The sequence below is a fragment of the Poecilia reticulata genome, linkage group LG4, assembly GCF_000633615.1.
Source record: "Poecilia reticulata strain Guanapo linkage group LG4, Guppy_female_1.0+MT, whole genome shotgun sequence".
Lineage (NCBI taxonomy): Eukaryota > Metazoa > Chordata > Actinopteri > Cyprinodontiformes > Poeciliidae > Poecilia > Poecilia reticulata.
The window spans coordinates 15,059,726-15,077,835 of NC_024334.1; the positions used below are offsets into that span (position 1 = coordinate 15,059,726).

Sequence of the window (18,110 nt, forward strand, 5' to 3'; positions counted from 1 at the left end):
AAATTATTTCACTTGTAACAAGAAAAACATGTCTTGTTACAAGTGAAATAATCTGTGAATGGAATTAGTAGATTTTCATCAATATCAAGGAAGTGTTAACTTAAAACAATCTCATAGCTTGTTGAAAAGTCACTTGTCAGTTTGTTTTGTCGTATTTCAAGTGTGCTAAAATATTTGCACTATAAAGAAGATTAGAAATACTTGGTACAATTTTGTGTTTTGCAGTGTAGATTTATTTGGATTTTTTTTTTTTTTATCTCAGTTTTTGAGGCCACAAAGCTCGGAAAACAAGACTGCATCATGTTGTTTCTTTCTTAATGAGTTGCAGAAACCAGCTGGTTTACTGAATACACATGAATAACAGCAAAGGAAAATGGCAAGGGATTTTGTCAAATATATTTCAAACACTGGGTTGCATAGCTTTAAAGTATTTTTTCCCCACTAATGTTTCTTTCCTGAAGGCGGCTATGGGTTCTTAGTTCCACATCTTGTAGTCCCAACCATGGAACCAGCCGGTGAAAGAGGGCGGCTCCTGCCCCTGCTTGATGATGTTGATGGGGATGCCGCGGCAACCAGAGGGGTCTGAATTCACGTATTCCTGGGCTGAAAGGAAAATAAGGACACATTAAGAACCTCAAAGTCAGGTGTGTTCTGGAAACATTCTTAACAGCCTGTGGTGGTGGGTTGAGGAGCAGGTGGTTGTACCGATTTTAGGCGCTCCAGTCTTCTCTGTTTCATTCGCTTCTTTTCCAATCCAAACGAAGACCTGAGAGCAGAAAAGTCTGAGTGAGCTTACATGAAATTACATGAAAACGCATTTACCACAGAACCGTGTCATCGTTAGTGGACCTGATCCCACGTGTCCAAAACCATGACGTCATCAGTAGCCAAATCAATCTGTGAGAAGTCGCCTGGCACCTCTTCTGCCTGCACGTCGTCAAACACATGCTCATGTAAATATGTGGTGCTGTGCAAAAGGTATTTTAATCCTTTAAATATTTATACATCATATTCACAAACTTGGGATTCATGTGACAGAGCAAGACAAAATAGCAAATAATTTGGAACTGGAAGGAAAATTACAAAATTTCTTCACTGGTAAAAATCTGAAAAGGGCGGTGTGCATTTGTGTCCCCTGGAAATCAAAGGCCTCAATAAAACCCAGTTTAGATTAGGGATGCACCGATCCACTTTTTTCACTTCAGATACCAACACAGATAGGAATTGGATACCAATATGCAGTAGCATTCATGTACTGAAATACAAATGTGTCTGATAACTCTGCTCCAGTACAGCTCATTTAAATACACCAATAGCTGCACAAGCTTGGTCAAACATGTAAAAACAACACAACTTTCATTTGTACAGTCAGTGAAGTTAGGAGTAGAACATCCAATGTAAAATAAATAAGAAACTGAAACTGAGAAGACGGTGTTCTGCTAAGATGAGACCAAAATGAAGCTTCTTGGCTAACATGCAAAATGCGGCACAAAACTGACAGCAAGCAGGTGGCAACATCTTGGTGTGAGGATGAATGCAGAAACGATGGGATAAACTCAGGGCAAGACTGGTAGCAAATCTGTTATAGCATGCAAAAGACTAAAGACGGGAGCAGAGGTTCCACTTTTACAAGGGCGATGATTCTCAATCTGTAGTTCCATGACCCAGTCAAAGCCCTGCCCTAAATTTGATCGAACAATTTGATTCAATTGAAGACTGGTCTTCACAGATTCTCTCCATCTTATCCAATTAAGTCATTTAGCTATTTTTTTCTTTTTCCTCCATTTTCTAATTATTTGGTATTTTGTGTTGGTCTATCACATAAACATATTTGTAGCGGTAAACATGACAAAATGTGAAACTTGAACACTCACAATGAGCCGACCGGTCTTATTGGAACAGGCAAACAGCCTTGGTGGTTTCACTATGTTCTGGAGGGTCTTGGAGGTCTGGTATTCTTTCTTCCCTCCCAGCGCTGCCCAGAAACCAGCTGCCAAGAGGATAATATCTGATTTACTCAACAAAGCACCGATCGCATTGCCATGTTGCAGTGATTATGCGTCTACGTTTGCCTGTCACCTGGTTCCTTGGATTCCTCCACCTCTGTGGCAGTTCCACCCAGCAGGCTGGCAACGTATTTGGCTGCTGTCATCTCATCCGGACTTGCTCCCGTCCCCTTCCACACAAACAGGGAATTTGCCGATTTGAGCACAAACACGTCGTTAGTGTTCAGACTGGAGGCTGTGGCTTCCACCTGGGTAAAAGAGATTGAAGATTTTCACAGTTCAGCACAAAAAGCATCACTTCCATATCTACTTTTCTCAAGAATCAAGGCTGACCTCAACAGCCCGCAATGCTTTGGTGGAGCTCTGGCGGATATGGAAGAGGCGAGTGCTGGCAGGTTTGCTGTCTCCACCCTTGCGGGACGTCCCACCCAGGTATATGATTAAAGGCTTGTCCTTAAACAGGCTCACCAGGTGAGGAGGCTCTCGGCTCTGAGTGACCCGGACCTGTAGAGAGGCAAATGATGCATCAATGAAAGTTGTGTACCCAACAAAAAACCAGAGGGGAAACGTCTGGGGCTTAATGGTATTCAGGGAACCAAAGAGGTATTTTAGCTGAAAGGTGGGTCCTCTCTATCTGAAATCTACTGGAGTGGAGTTTTTTATTGCTCCCTATCAAAAACACTAATCTGAACAAAATGATTCCATAAGGTCAACCGGTTATACTTTGATTTGGTACCAATGAGCAATTTTCTTTAGTCCTCGGTAATCACAGTGGTAGTGCTGCTTGGAGATCTTTAGACACTTTAGAGCTTCTTGGTTTACTTTTGGTAAGAAAGTCCTTGGTTGGAGATCTCTGTTGGAACCGGGGAAGTTGTGTAGAGTCTAATAAGCTCTTGGCTTAAAAATTGAAGAATTACAAATTCAGCAAAACACAGAAAGTGGTGCTGACATCATAATGAAACAAACAAGTCAGAGTACCCGGAGAGAACCTGTTTCTGCATTGGGAGAAGATGCAGAAGGACCCAGCCTGGGATTTGAACACAGGACCACAGTGCTACCAACTGCCATTACATGACCCACTACTCGTGAGAACATAACAAATGTGCTGCTTGTCACTTTAACCAATAAAACTTGAACTGATATTGTATCTGTAAAATTGAATGGATGTTTGTTGCATTTAGTGAAAGTACAAGACAGAGATAACACACCTGGGTGGCCACTCCTCCCATCGAATCGTCCAGTTTGACTGTAAGGAAAGCTGAAGCAGCCAGTTCATCCTGACTGCACTTCTGGCCTTGCCTGCAGCAAAGCAACACCAGATTCAGAGCTAAGAATGCTTATTTAAGCTTTGAGCAAAAGAAGCAAGAAAGAAATTTTCTGCATTCAGTCCATTAGTTAATATACATTATTTGTTTAAAGGATAGATACATAGGAATGCTATGTTGATGTTGTGAATAACAGGAAATTTGGTCATTTCAACTTGTGCAGATAGTTAAACTCGTTAGAAGGCTAGAAGAGATGTACAGAACACCGACAGGGACCAGTTTGTCTGTAGCCATCTTATAGATGATGCAAAGCTGCACCCACCAGGTGTAGATGATGTGCTTCTGCCTGCCTCCATTGCTGTAGGAATACAGCACCAGATAACAGTCTCCTCCATAGAAATGCCCATAGCTGGACGGGCCCACGACGGTCTTGTCCCCTCCTTCCACACGCCAGATCTACAAACACCCAATAGTGTCATATGTAAACACTACTACTACTAGTACTACTACTACTACTATTACTGCTATTAGTAGTAATATTAATCATAATAATAAACGATACATGCTTTGTTATTGTGGCAGAGCCCGTAACCTCACCTGGACTTTCCCAGAACAGTCATCCACCATGCCATGCTGGGCGGCCATGGCGTTGTTGCTATGGAGTTTTGAAGCATCGAAGGGAATCTTCTCCACTTTAGCAATGCTACCCACAGTGTAGGTCTGGCCTGTGGCCGCTCCCTCCAGCCATTTGAAAAAGAACTGCTTGAACAGAGTGGTCTCACTCCCCGCAGGAATGATTTGGACCTTTTATTGGGAGAAACACACCAAGCAATGAATGTGATTTCATCACACCGTCTAATGTAGACCCCGTGACAGACACTGACTGCATTACCTTTGTTCTTGGAGAGTAATTCTTTTCTTTGATGAACTTTTGGGCAACGGCCCACGCTTCTTTGCGCTCAGTTGTGTTTGCCTTTGGTCCTGTAATGTGGGATGTGATACAACGGTCAGAGCTGAACAAATTTAGTCTATTCTCCAATGGAGAAGTAGCAGAATACTAGCAGATGCTATAAGCACAAATTGTTCATCAACAAATGTACAAAATATAGCAAAAAGAACAGAAATCAAAAGCCTAATACCTTTCCAAACAAATATGTTGCCATCGACTCCATTATCCAAGATGTAGCATTCACTGGGAGAGAGCATGTCTTGTTTGAATGGGTTTGAGCTGGCCACCAGAGATGTTGACATGTTTCCAGAAGCATCAGAAATCTACCAAGAAAAGATGGGACTCAGACTTTTCAATGTATCACTCAAATCTATTAGATACCAGCAACATGCAGGCCTGTCATAATAACAAATGTTACTGGACAAATAAATTGTATCAGAAGTTACTGTGATAAATGATCACATTGTTGTTTTGAGATGATTTTCAAATAACATAGTGGTAATTGCATAATGATCTGAGAACACATTCTCAGAGATTAAATTTAAACAAAATCTTTTTTCAGGTAGAGTTGAGAAACTATAATACAAAATTAAAATAAATGTGCAAGAGGCAATCTGAAAGTAAAGTATTGATTTTACCATGCTTGTATCGACCAGATCTTGAAATCGACTTGGTATCAGTATTATCCATATTTTGGATCAATCCAAAATATGTATTGATTCTATAATTCAAATGCAACAGGAAGTACAAATGCTGATGCTCCATAAAAGCGGAAGTTCTCCAGACCACTAAGGGGAATCAACCACCAAATCATATAAGACCAGACCCTCAGTAAAGATGGGACATCCAGTAGTAAGTTGAAGTCTTGTTCAAAAACACAGTCTTACAATTACATAGAACAACAGCCTATTTACAGAGGTAATACCTCCCCCTAGTGGTATGGAGCATTTTCATTTTGTGGCGCGAGTTCATAGTGTTTTGTACTTATTGATGTTTTTGTTATTTGTGGCATTTCCTCTTTTTTGGCCAGTACATTTAATCACTAGGGAGACAAAACACAAAGAAGAGACACTGCTGACAAAGGAGTGGATCAGAAGCATGCTTTACTTCCCCAGACTAGATACAAAAACCATTTTGTTAGACTTGGTTTCTGTAAACCTTTGAGATAAAAAGTTATCAACATTTCATTGAGGTATGTTCACCAGTGGTATATTTACCTGATACAGAGATGCCTTATTCTTCTTGGGCTTCTCATGATCCACATCACAGTCTCCTGAAGGGAGATTCGGCTTTGGTCCAAGTTCCTGTTAACGAGCAGAGATTATTGTTCGTAGACCTCATGAAAACACGACCAGCGACAAATATTTTGTGTGCTTTGGTGTAGAGTCAAAGAAGAAAACAGCTCACCTTGATGACAGCCTCAGGTTCAACGCCCTCATCAATCGTGATCACCTCAGCACGGCCATGTCTCTCATTGTCACGGATGTCTTTGGCCATCTGAGTGGCCTTGAGACGCTCATAGCGATTGCTCTCACTGCCAGACCACTGGTAGATAACCTGTTGTTGCACCAAGAGGAAGAGAAGGAATCAAAGGGAGGAGTCTTAGTTACTGCAAAATCTTTCTAATTAAGCATTGGTTTTCTTTAGCTCAGACTTTGTCTTGCCTTTCCCAGGTCGATGATGAAGCAGTCTCCTTTGTTGAAGCTGTCCCAGGACAAGGCCACCTCGGTGGCTCTGACTGTACGCCGGCCTTTGACGTGCAGCAGGCGCTTCACGTTCATGTCGTTGGTCACGACGTGCTTGAAGCCTGAGTTTACTCCACCTTTCTGTGGATAACAAACCAGTTATACCTCTGCTGTCCTATCCAGAACAAACCCGCAGTGATGAAAACAATGAATATGTCAGACGTCATCATCCTGCTAAGAACTTTGTTCATTTCATTCTGAAAGGACAAAGACATGCTTCTTTCTAAAGCGCACACCGCCCTGTTTGTTCGGCTCTCAACAACCAAAGCAAAGACAAATGAACACCTAAAGCATGAGCCCTTTGTGATCCGTCCATCTGCTCCTTCAGGTTGAAGTACCAGGAAGTACACTCCCATTAGCCACAAATGCTTTTAAAGCCACAACTATTTAGGCTGTCAGTCTAACGCCTTATTATGTCTAGAGCAGTGGTTCTTAACCTTTTTTGAGGTACCGAACCCTTCTTATTCCAACCCCCCCATCTTCAGGACGGGGTAAAATGGAAGCAAGTCTCTGCGAAAGTTTTGGACAATAAAGCAGTTGGAATGTGGTGACTCATGGCATCATGGAGCAGAATCTCAGAAGAATGTTTCCAAAAGCGAGATCCTGTCTGATACTCCTGTTCTTGTTTTTTTGTTGTTTTTGTTTTTTTTGGACAAAAAGTTTTCAGATTCAAGAAAAGTGTGATATTTGACAGAGTGTAGAAGTTTATGGCATCTGTAGCAGTCTGGTATTTTGGCATTGTCAGATCACGTCTCTGTTTGGCAACTCAAACTCTCCATGGAAACCCTCTGTGGAAAACCAGGAGGAGCAGGCAACCACGGATCCCAAAAATAACCCCACAAATTCAACTGCTATGCTTAAAAAGTTACATTACTTTTATACATGAACAAAAAAATTGCAAAAAACAGAAGATGTTTAGGTAACACTTTATGTGAAGGGGTGTTCATAAGACTGACATAACACCTGTTATAAACATGAAGGAGTCTTTGTGAATGTTTATGACTGTTGTCCTGAAGTGTCATTCAGTAAATAATGACACTTGACAATACAAACAATGCAAAGTTGAACTAAAAGTTGCATTAAAAGCTCATTAAAAGGGACAACTTTGCATTATTGGGAAAATAATGAAATTTTTAATGCAAAGTTGCATTAAAACTTGCATTAAAAGTACATTTATTGTAAAGTATCATTAACTTTGCATTAAATGTGTTATTACTTACTGAATGACACTTCATGACAACAGTCATGAATATTCATGAAGACTCCTTCATGTTTATAACAGGTGTTATGTCATGCTTAGGACAGTTTCATGACAGCCTTATGCTCATCCTTCAACTAGAGTGTTACTGATATGTAAAATGAGAACAGGAGTATTTCACCTTGTACTTGATGCCAGACTTGAAGTAACCCTGAAAGGTGAGCGACTCTTCGTTTTGGAACTCGTTGAATTGGACGGGACCGCCACCAAGGTGATCATCCAGCTGAGTGATCAGAATAGCAGCAGCTCCTGCCTCGTCTTTGGTGGCTTCATCACCTGCAAGCGGGACAGGAGTTCAAAAAGAGGCAGAAAAAAGGACAGGGGTTTGTAGGTCGGACATACCGATCCATGAGTGCACATTGTAAGAAGGAGCCGCGGTGGTGTAGAGGATGACGTAGGCGTCCCCAGTGAAGAAGTCTCCATAGAGCTGCTTTGGAACCGGTGCCAGATCCATCTTCTCCACCCGCCATATCTCCAGGCCGGGCTTCTTTCCCGCTGTCTGGAACGCCTGCTGTGCCATGGTGCTGAAAGCCTTAGAAGAGACTGGTTTTCATTAATGGCTTGACCATGCTGCAGAAAACTACCTGATAAGTTTCTTGCATGTAAGAAGTTTAAATCATCTTCAGTAATGTAGCCGTTTGAGTTTTCTGACTTTTGTTTTCTTCCGTGACTTAAACATGTACCCACAGTTATGCTCCAAGACAAGTTTAAAAAATGACCACTAGCTTTGAGGATTAAAGCGTCGTTCATGAACTCAAACGTTGAACCACATCATCATCTGCACATTAGTGTTCTTTGTTTTGTTTCCAATAAACTCCTGCAGGGTTCCAGGAACATTTCATTGCTGAACCTGTAATACAGGCACTTTTATTTATTAGCTCAGCTGCTCTTGAAGCAGAATCTATTGGACGCAGCAGGGTGTGTCTGGTCAGCCTTCTGCAGAGCCATACTGCAAGTTGTCTGTGGGGCGTTTTTTAAAAAACGAGCAGCCACACCCCACAGGCGCTGAGAAAATGCATCTACAGTAGTTAGTTGTTGAAAGTATAATTATGCCCATCTGAATCGACAAACCCGACCACACCCAAATATCCAACATACAATCATGTAAAAAAGACTTTGTTTCCATGACACCAAGTCATAATGCTCATTATTTAGTCATTCTTGATTTTACTTGCATGCAGCTTGTGTTAAAAGTTTGTTTCAGTAGATGCATAATGCAGACAGAGTTCATGCAGAAGCATGATCAGCCTGGCAGGAACTTGTTGCTATTGCATAAACAGTGACACGACGGGAAAGATTTACAGATCCAAGAGGTTTTCCTTTACCTGGGTGAGGAGAGAATCAGATGCTGGTTGTGGAGAAGCTGCTCTGCTGCTCTTCCAATCGTCCGCGGAGCCAGTTTGAGCCGCCGTGGGCTATATAAGCAGACGGGACATCCGCCCTCAGACGGAGAGAGGCGTGTTCAGCCACATCCAGGCCTGGCCCAGGCTGCAGAAATGCACAACGCACAACACACAATACACGCACCTCCTGATTCCCACTCTTGCATAACTTCAATTTTAATTGTGGGGATTTTAATTGTGTTACTTTTAATTTACTGCAGATCATCTATATTTGAACGTGTACAGAAAAAAACAGGAAGTGAAATCTGAATGAGATATAAGCAGCTTTAACGTTTACTCTGCATATGATGTTTTTACTCCTTCATAAGGATTGAGTCCAACAGAAACACAAATGTAACACTGCAAAACTTTCAGCTAGAATATTTTTCCATTAAGCTAGTGCTTAGCTTAAAGTTCAAAAGTATTTATAATAATCTAGAGGTTTATATATCTGGGCTCCTCAGAATCCCCATTAAGGGGAAACCTGAACCTCTTAAAGCTGACATGATTCTGAGCCTTTATCCTCCCCGACTCCTGCAGCGCATGAACCCCCCATGACTGCAGCCATGAAACAGTTTTTGTTTCTTTAAAAAAAAATTCTATTAACTATTCCATAGCTGTTTGACCTGGGGCTGAGGCAACCATGGAAGCAGGATGGATCATTAATTGGATGGAATCCATCAGAAGTTTATTTAAAATTTCCTTACATTTCAAATATTTCATGAAGCTTTGCATTCTAACAACGTCCCACAGCATTACAGACCCTCCACTGTACTTTTTTTTCTTTTTTTACATATTAATCTTTTGCTAAAGTTACAGTAGCATTTAGAAAGTTGGTATTTCTAGATGTTTAGAACAGAAAAGACCCTTTCCCAGCCTTGTCTAAACTTACATCCTCACCCCAGGTGTTCCATATACACTTATTATTGATCTCACTGCTGACATAAGCAAGTTTGAGTGAGTGGCTGTTTTTTATAGATTCCTACATAATTGTCTCTTGAGATTCTATTGTACACAAACTGAAGGTTAGATTTAAACAAAAAAAGTGATTCAATGTTAACTTAACTCATTAATTGATTCATTTAATACATCATATATCATAATTCCCGTGAGTGTTTTTGTGTTTCTGAGTTAAAACTTAAACTTTGCAATAGCATTACATAAATATGCTTTCCATTACATAGATTCTGTTTCACCTGGTGTTTTGGCTCGTTGTTAAGTGACCTCTGTTTATGCAGCGGCTTGTTTTTCTGTGTTTACATCTGAAACAAGAAGCCAGATCTCGTTGTATGAGATGTATTAGAATTTTTTTTTTTTTTGCTACCAAACAGTAGAAAACAGGAAGTAGACTTGCCAGTTGCAGACATTTCCTGCCCCGAGAACTGTAAGCGCATCCGTTACCCAAGTTTCAGTTTCGCCAGGGTTATAATGCAAACTCTGGTGAAGGTGGATAGTTTTCAGTCTGTTTGTTTTGTCTTAGTTCTTTTTATCGATTTGTAAAGCAGGACGCCTCACTGAAATGAAATACGGTGGTCTAAGTACTTCTTCTCTTACTGCGTAATGCATTTAGTCTGTCTGTGAAGGCACTTTACATGGCAGCCAGGGAATTTTAGCTGCACCATTCAATTGAGAGGTGAAGCATTGATGAAGGCATGTCCAAAAAGCAGATTAATTCAAAAACCAGACAGTCAAACTGCTCTCAACATACACATTTTATGAGTATGTCTAATACAAAATTATGACTCATAATTTCTCTCCAGCAGAAAAACAGCTCCAAATATAGAACGTTGACTCATCTGTTTCCTGAGCTTCTTGCAGCAGCTCTAACAGGCCGGTCTTCTCTTGGAAGTTATGATAAACGCCCCTCTGTCCTGCCACCACAGTTGATTTGGCAATTACATATTTGTTGCTTTAGCCCGCGTGTTTCTCGATCGCGTGGCTTTTGCCCGGCCAGCAGCCCCTAAAACTGCGGCCCCGCAGACGCCCGTGTGGCAGCGTGACAGAGAGCGAAGGCCCAAATCTCCTCTGTGAGCTCCGGCAGTCGCCTCAGGACAGGGCTGGCTCCGTCGACTCCCACTGGCAGAGCTGCGTCAGCACATTCTGCCTCATTGTGCAGAATACACACATCTCTGTCCCCGTCTCAGACACGCCAGCTCCAACACCCACGAGACCCAACAGATGCAACACACTGCCTGAGCGGATAACGACGGCCACACACACGCACGCACACACACACACACACACACAGGCCTGTTCTAACTTGTGAGGGCCCAAACCTCTCTGAGTTACAAGTTGCATAACTCTTGGGGGAAATACTTCTGCTGTCTTGACCACAGAGTTTCCCACAAACACACAGATTGTAAGTACCTGCATTCTGGTGAAGCATATGGCGCAGCGATATAACTGGGATTCTTTATGACTGAGCATGAGAGTCGGATAGGAGCAGGGATCTGGCGGTCCCGGTTGCCCGCGGCTGCCTCTCGGTTTTAATTTCCTGCTGCAGCAGCTCCGCTCATGTGGAAGATCATTTGCAGCTGGTAGTAGACCAGAACTGATGCTGATGTACGTTTCAGTTTAATTATTCGTAAAAAAAAAATTCTACGTCTGCTTTCTCACCGAAACCTTTCTCAGCAGCAGGAATGCGGTGTGGAGTGGTTTCCACCTTAACGTGTCACTTCGGAGGAGTTAACTGTCTGTCAAGCCTGGAGCGATATCTCACCGTGGCCCTACTAAAATACAATAAACTTAGAAAAGTGTTTTCTTTTCTTAGTGCTGTTAAATGTTCTAAATGTGCAGTTAAAAATGCGCCAACATAGTTTGAAATTACAAAGGCTGATCTAAAAGAATGGACTTTCTGCTGGATGTTTGGCGCATTTCTTATCTCATACCTTTGTAGTTTTTGTCTAAAAATGCATAAAGGTTATTATTAGCATGTTGACCAACAGTAATACACTTCATTCAATCATTATAAAAGCTGAAATGTGCTAAAATGCTAATGTTAGCGTGAGTGCTTGTTTTAGTATGGTGGCTAACAGTAACAAGTTAGCTAACAATGTTTAATGCTCCATGTCATAATCTGTCATATTTTATAAGAATTAATTTAGACCAAACAAGGATCAGAACCAAAATAATTGGAAATAGGTTGAAATACTAAATCTCAGATTATATATTTACTTTCCTTTTTTTTAGATTTGAGCATTTCCATGACGATTTATCTGCATAGTTTAAGAAAAGACCTAAACTACAAAGAAAAAAGAGAAGCAAACATCTTTTTTGGTAATTTTGGAGGTACAGCTGATTTATCCAATCACATTTTATATATTTACTATCCTTATTGAAATATCTCCAATATGCAGTAATGTGGCATATCCCAAAATATTCCAAATGTAACCTGTTAAAATTGTTATTAGACACGGCAAAGATTTCTATAACAACTTAAAAGGTATTTCAGGCATCAGTTACTGGAATACTGACTGCAGCTATTTAATAGCATATGCTTACAAAGGTAACTTTCTGCATGTATTAAAAATGTGTTAACTTATTAGGAGGTGGAATAAAACTTTTTGAGGAAAAACTATTGTAATTATCTGAAGCATTTAACTTTCTTCCAGATATCTGAAATGTTTGCTCTGGGAAAAAACATGTTTTCATGATATCTGTGAAAACTGATGTGATTTGTTCTATCATGGACAATCTTTCAGATACCTGAAATGTTGAGAAGCAGATATCTGGATACCACAGCATCCTGAAAGGCTTCATTAAAAATATATTTTAAGTAATTTGGGTAGAAAAAAGCGTACAGTAACATCCACCCTAACAGCAACCAAGAATCACAAACCTCACTGACCAGTGTCCTTCTCCTCAAACTTCTAAAAACTGAAGGTTGTAGATCAACAAATCAAAACTGTATTGCTTTCGAAAAGATTTTAGTTCCATTATGAATACCTCCACCTCTGCATTTCACAAAATATTTGCTCAAAATCAATATCCACAAATATTTAATTTCTTTCCTAACAATGTTCCCAGAAGATACAGTCACTGAACTCCAGATCCAGAAAGATTTGAAAAAGAAACAAAGCAAAGCAGGAAGGTCAGTTTTTTTTTCTAATATACTTAGATGAATTTTGCAAGGCAATATTCTTGGATCATCAGCAATCCGCCTAACCCTTCCTCTAACACCCTGCCTTTCATTTTACAAGGTTTACCTTAGATGTACCAGGGATTTTTGAGTGGATACACGGGGGGAGAACAATAACCTGATGTGAACACGGCGTAGTGCTGCAGGGGAGAAGAGGATTTGAGTTTGCCGCTCATCAGCAGGTCGGGGTCAAACGGTAGCAAGTTAGCTATAGATGTATTTCTGAGTGTATTTGTGAACTGTGTGATGACTTGCCTCTAATTTTTTTTTTTTTACAGCTAGCAGTATTTGTTTGCAATAGACCAGGAGCAAATCAAGAATAGTTGTGCAGGGAAAGACACACAAAAAAAGAAATAAAATCTACAAAGAGTGGATTGCAGTGAATTCAGCCCCCTTTACTCTGATAACTCCATATAAAATCTAGTGCATGTTCTTCCTGAGCACACCATCCCTGCAGCCAGGCAGGACGGGTGTTAGCGTCATGATATGGGATGTTTTTCTCAGAAGGGACAGGGAGGTGGGTTAATGTTTATGGGAAGATGGATGGAGCAAAAACACAATGCAATCCTGCACACAAATTCCTGCTTCATTTTTCAGTTTTTTACTGCAAAAAATAAAATAAAAATCCTGTATTGTTTTTCCTTCCACTTCACAATTTTGCACTACTTTTCATTGGTATATCACATGAAGTCAAATACATTGCTTTTAAACCTGAGGGTTTAAATTGACAAGCTAAGAGAAGATTTGACAGGTATGGATGCATCAGCAAGGAACTGTAGGCAAAGTTTAAAATAAGTATAAATACTGTCTGAGTCTTGTCGCTGCATCTGGCTGACAGAAAGGGAAACCTGGCACTAATAAGAGGACTGGAAGGAATGGAAGGGATTGGTTTTGTTTAAAACACATGCTGGCTGTTCTCTGTCGGCTGGGTCAAACAGATAAAAACGCTGGGAAGAAAAAGCAAATTATGAATTATCAAGACAGGAAACTGAAAGGAATATCTAAAGTTCAAAAATAACAAACATGGTAAACAAAAGGACATCAATATGAGTCACTGTGAGCAAATGACAGGAAACTGGCTGAAGGGAACAGGATTTCCAGGCTTTAAAGCCAAATGTTAATTAGTGCTAAGCAGAGGAAACCAAAGGTCCACCGAGCTAAACAGAACCGGCTACGGACAGTGAGCTGGTGGAAGCCATCTAGTAATGATTCAGAATTATATTTCCTGCTAGGCACAGATTCTCTGGCCTCTCTAAAAGTCATTATCTTCTAAAATGCAACACATTTCTACAAAAGCTACTTCATAGAAATGTGTATTAAGTGGCTTTAGTTTGTTTGAATGCTTTCAGATGTTTCAGGCCTTTAACTTGGTCGATCACACTCTCCGTTGTCAGACTTCATAGTTTGGTGGTGATCTCAGATCCTGTTTAAGAAATAAACCACATCATGTCAGCTTGTACTCATCTAATATGTGGTGTTCCTCAAGGCTCTGCTTGGGCCCAATTTTGTTGTTGCTAATATATACGCATATATATACGTATATATTACGTATATATATGCGTATATATACGTAATATCTGTCTTTGGACTGATCATTAATACATTTCAAAAATCTCTTCTAACCTTTATGCAGATTACATTCAGTTGAACTGCTCTTTCAAAATTCAGGCTTTAGGTGGCAACAAAGGAATTACAAACTGGTTCAACAACTTCTCTCAACTGAACTTGGAGAAGATCACTGCCTAAAGAGAGAGCATGTTACCTTTGATCAGACTACTGAACTCTCAAACCAGACTCCAGGAAATTAGGTGTTATTTTGGCCATGTAAACTACTTTGGAAACCAAATGCCCAAAAAAGCCCTTAGTCGGCGTCAGTTGATCAAAAACTCTGCAATAAGAGTTCACATCACAACAGAAGAGTTCACTTCACTCCTGTTAAAATGATATTACACAGGTTACCAGTTCAACTTAGAGTAGTTTTTAAAATCCTCAGGATTTTAAGCATCATGCATAGCCAAGGTCCTTCAGACATCACATTGTCCAACTCAAGCTTTCAAGTCCTCTAAACAAAATGAGTCAGAAGACCCAAGGATTAGACATAAAACTCCTTCTAGGCTGTTGCACCTTCACCAAATTCCATGTTGTCATTCTAGATTAAATATTTGTTCATTCTGGTTTCATTCTGTTTGCATAGGAAAAGTAACAACAAGGTATTGCTAATCTAATGTTCTTGACTGACTGATATGGATCAGTGTATTCCTCTATGTTCTGCAGCATGCAGGTGTGTGTTATCACAATACCAAGAAGAGGCAATCTGTAAAAGGTTGCAAGGTCATTTTCCAACAATTTGAAGTCCATCATATAACAGTGAGAACAATGACCCACAAGTGGAAGACATGTCAGTGTCCTTGAGAGAAGACATCCTGCTAATTTACAGAATTTCAGACGGACGTGCATGAGGGCATCGCAAAAACTCAAGGCCTCAGTTAGCATGTTAAACGCTAAAGTAAATCATATCACACTCAATTATAAAAAGACTCAATTATAATGTGAGACAAAAGTCATAAGAAAGCCTTTCTTCTTTACAAAGAATATGACAGCAGGACTGAGTACAGGCTGCCCAGTGGAGCAGTTGGTAGATCTGTTGTTTTGCAGAAAAAAAGGTCCTGGGTTTGAGTCCCGGTTCTCCCTGTGCATGAGTGTGTTCTGGCTTCCTCCCACAGTCCAAAAACATGGCATGCCAGTTATACTCACCTAATGAGAATTTGTTCTCTCAAAATTCTCATTAGGTGTCTGTGTCTATAGCTGTTTGTTGTGTCTGTCTTGTATTGCAGTTGCACAACTTGAGCACCATGTGGCGATGAGTCAAGGAATTCTACAGGTGGTTGTTGAGCCATCTGTCTGACAGCTAGCTGATAGACACAGGACAAGGCTATCAATGTAGCAATGTTGGATGAAGAAGAGTCGGGAACCATTATTTCAAAACTCTCATCCATATTCTCTTCCCTCGATGAGTACAGCGTCACAGGTTGACCGATGATCCCCCAACGGACATGAGGCAGGTATTCTCTGGACAATGCATTGTGAGGCAACCAACAATACATGGTATGTGGTTTAAACCACATACCAACACTTCATCTAAAGGAGATGCTTAGGTACTCAGAGAGTATTTACCTCTGCATCGGAACAACAATCAAACTCCAAAAAGGAGCAGGATTTGATCCCAGGTCCTCCTCAATGTCAGGTTATAGTGCTACAAATACAATAAATGGACTGAACATTTCCAATCATTTTGACCACTCAGAGCACTTTACACTAGAGTCACATTCACCCATTCGATAAGCAGATCAGTAGGCAATTTAGGTTTCAGTGTTTTGCCCAGGGTTACAGCGACATGCAGAAGGAAGAAGCTGGAATCCAACCTATAACCTTCCAATCACAAGATGACTGCTCTAACCACAGAGTCACAGTCACCCACATCCAGTTCAAATACAGTTAATGGTAACAATGTAGGATCTGATGAGTGAGCTGGAATATTTTTTATTCCAATTACAAACGCCTCAAAAAGTGTTGTGAATTTGTTTAAAATATTCAGTGCAAATCTCAACTGATTTCATAAGTGTGTGTGATAATCGTCACTGTGATCACCACACTCATTGTTAGGATGCTTCTGGTTGTGGCTGTCAAAACAAGGACATCTTTCATGATGTTGTTGCCTCTACTTACAGTATACTTAACATCAGCAAACAAGCAATTTTCAAACCACTTATCAAACCCAGTGTTGTTGTCCTGCCAGTCCTTGGCCAACCATACACCGGCTGCTGGACACAAAATCTGCAAATAAAAACAGGAGAATGTGGCAGCAGCAGCAGAGTGATGTGTGTTGAGGGTAACTGAGTTCTTCTGGGTGTGCTCGACACATGCAAGCGGTGCTTGGTGGCGCTCCGAAATCTTATTCAAGAATTTTGTCGACATGCAGAGGAACCAGTTTTCTGAGTCTTTCTGTAACTCTTCTTTCATTGCGGTTTGAGGATTTATTTCGACACAGCTCTCCCACGCTAGTACTTCAGATATAGTCTGAGGTCTAAACTTTGACTAAACTTTGGTTGGACCTGTGGACCACCCTGAAGTATTTCCTGCTATTTCTTGCTTGATTTGCTGCTTTGTTTGAAATCCACTTCAGTGTTTCAGCTCATCAAAGATATTTTAATAAAAGACAAAAGCTACATTTCCACTGATCACATAACTGTGCAATTTGAGATTTAGAAAAAAAAAATCTAAAATTTTTAGATTTTGTTCTATTGCTTAAAAGAAAAATTTCTATTTCAGTAAAAAGTTGTTGGATCTAAAATGAGAGGGATCTTTCGAGTCGCATCCAAATGTATTTATTAAGCAAAACTGCAATGGAAACACTTTTTTTGTATCATACAAGTCACATGATCAACAACCGACTGTTGGCACTGGCGCAAAACCACGAAGAAGAAAACGACAGGAAGTAGTTGGAGGGTCCTGACACAGCATGATTTTTGACTTATCGTGTGAACAAAGATACTCCCATGTGATTTTAATTGTGTTTTTTATTTAATGGTAACACCGCAATTTTGAAATGGTTTTTGTTTTTCAACATTAGTGGAACATTACGTTTTGTGCACATTTGGAATGGAGATGCAACTAGTGATAACCTGTGTGAAAACAAAAAGTAGTTTTCAAATGGATATATTTCATTTATAAAGAGAAATTAGTCAAAACCAATTGGACTCCAAGTGAAAATGTAATTCAGGAGGACAAAAACATGGTGGTGTATGTGCTACTAAACCTATTCAGTAACACATCTTCTGATATGTTGGAATACATATGTGTTACATTTGCACTTAGTTCACTGGAGATAAATGAGTTGGAGGTCAAGGGTCAAAGCAGATGTGTGTTTTGATGACACCCACTTAGCCGCCATCTAGTGCCCTGGCATGACAAGTCCAGTGCATGCAGGCGTTTTGGTGATCTCATCTAAATAGTGACACAGTGCCGTCTAAATGTGAAACTATCCCAGTCAATATCCGAAAATGCCGGTAGTGTCCAAACAGCAGGCTTGGGGAAGGGGCTACAGAGACGTGATGGGACTTCTGAGGACCACAGTCAGAGCAATTATCCAGAATCATGGAGCAGTGGGGTGGTCTGCTTGCCAAAGTTACTCAAAGAGATCATCAATGAGTCATTCAAGAGGTCATTAAAGAACCCAGAGCATCTAAAACTCTACAGGCCTCACTTGTCTCAATTCAGTTCACAGATCTTGATTCAACAATAAGGAAGAGAGAGAGTGGCATCAATGAGAATCCCAAGGCCAAATCACATTTAGTTGATCATTCCTTG

At 40.5% G+C, this 18,110-nt stretch overlaps 1 protein-coding gene across 1 annotated transcript; it reads right to left on the minus strand.

The window, feature by feature from the left end:
* Positions 1-257: 257 nt before the first annotated feature.
* Positions 258-8,655, minus strand: scinla (scinderin like a). The gene is made up of 17 exons (XM_008407774.2): positions 8,549-8,655; positions 7,566-7,755; positions 7,345-7,499; positions 5,885-6,046; positions 5,628-5,777; positions 5,438-5,524; positions 4,411-4,543; positions 4,164-4,252; positions 3,869-4,075; positions 3,594-3,727; positions 3,215-3,305; positions 2,340-2,510; positions 2,080-2,254; positions 1,875-1,990; positions 850-927; positions 706-766; positions 258-603 (listed from the first exon to the last, which is right to left on the minus strand). The coding sequence occupies exons 2-17, from the start codon at positions 7,741-7,743 to the stop codon at positions 476-478; spliced, it is 2,115 nt and encodes a 704-aa protein (XP_008405996.1). The 5' UTR covers positions 7,744-7,755; positions 8,549-8,655; the 3' UTR covers positions 258-475.
* Positions 8,656-18,110: the final 9,455 nt, after the last annotated feature.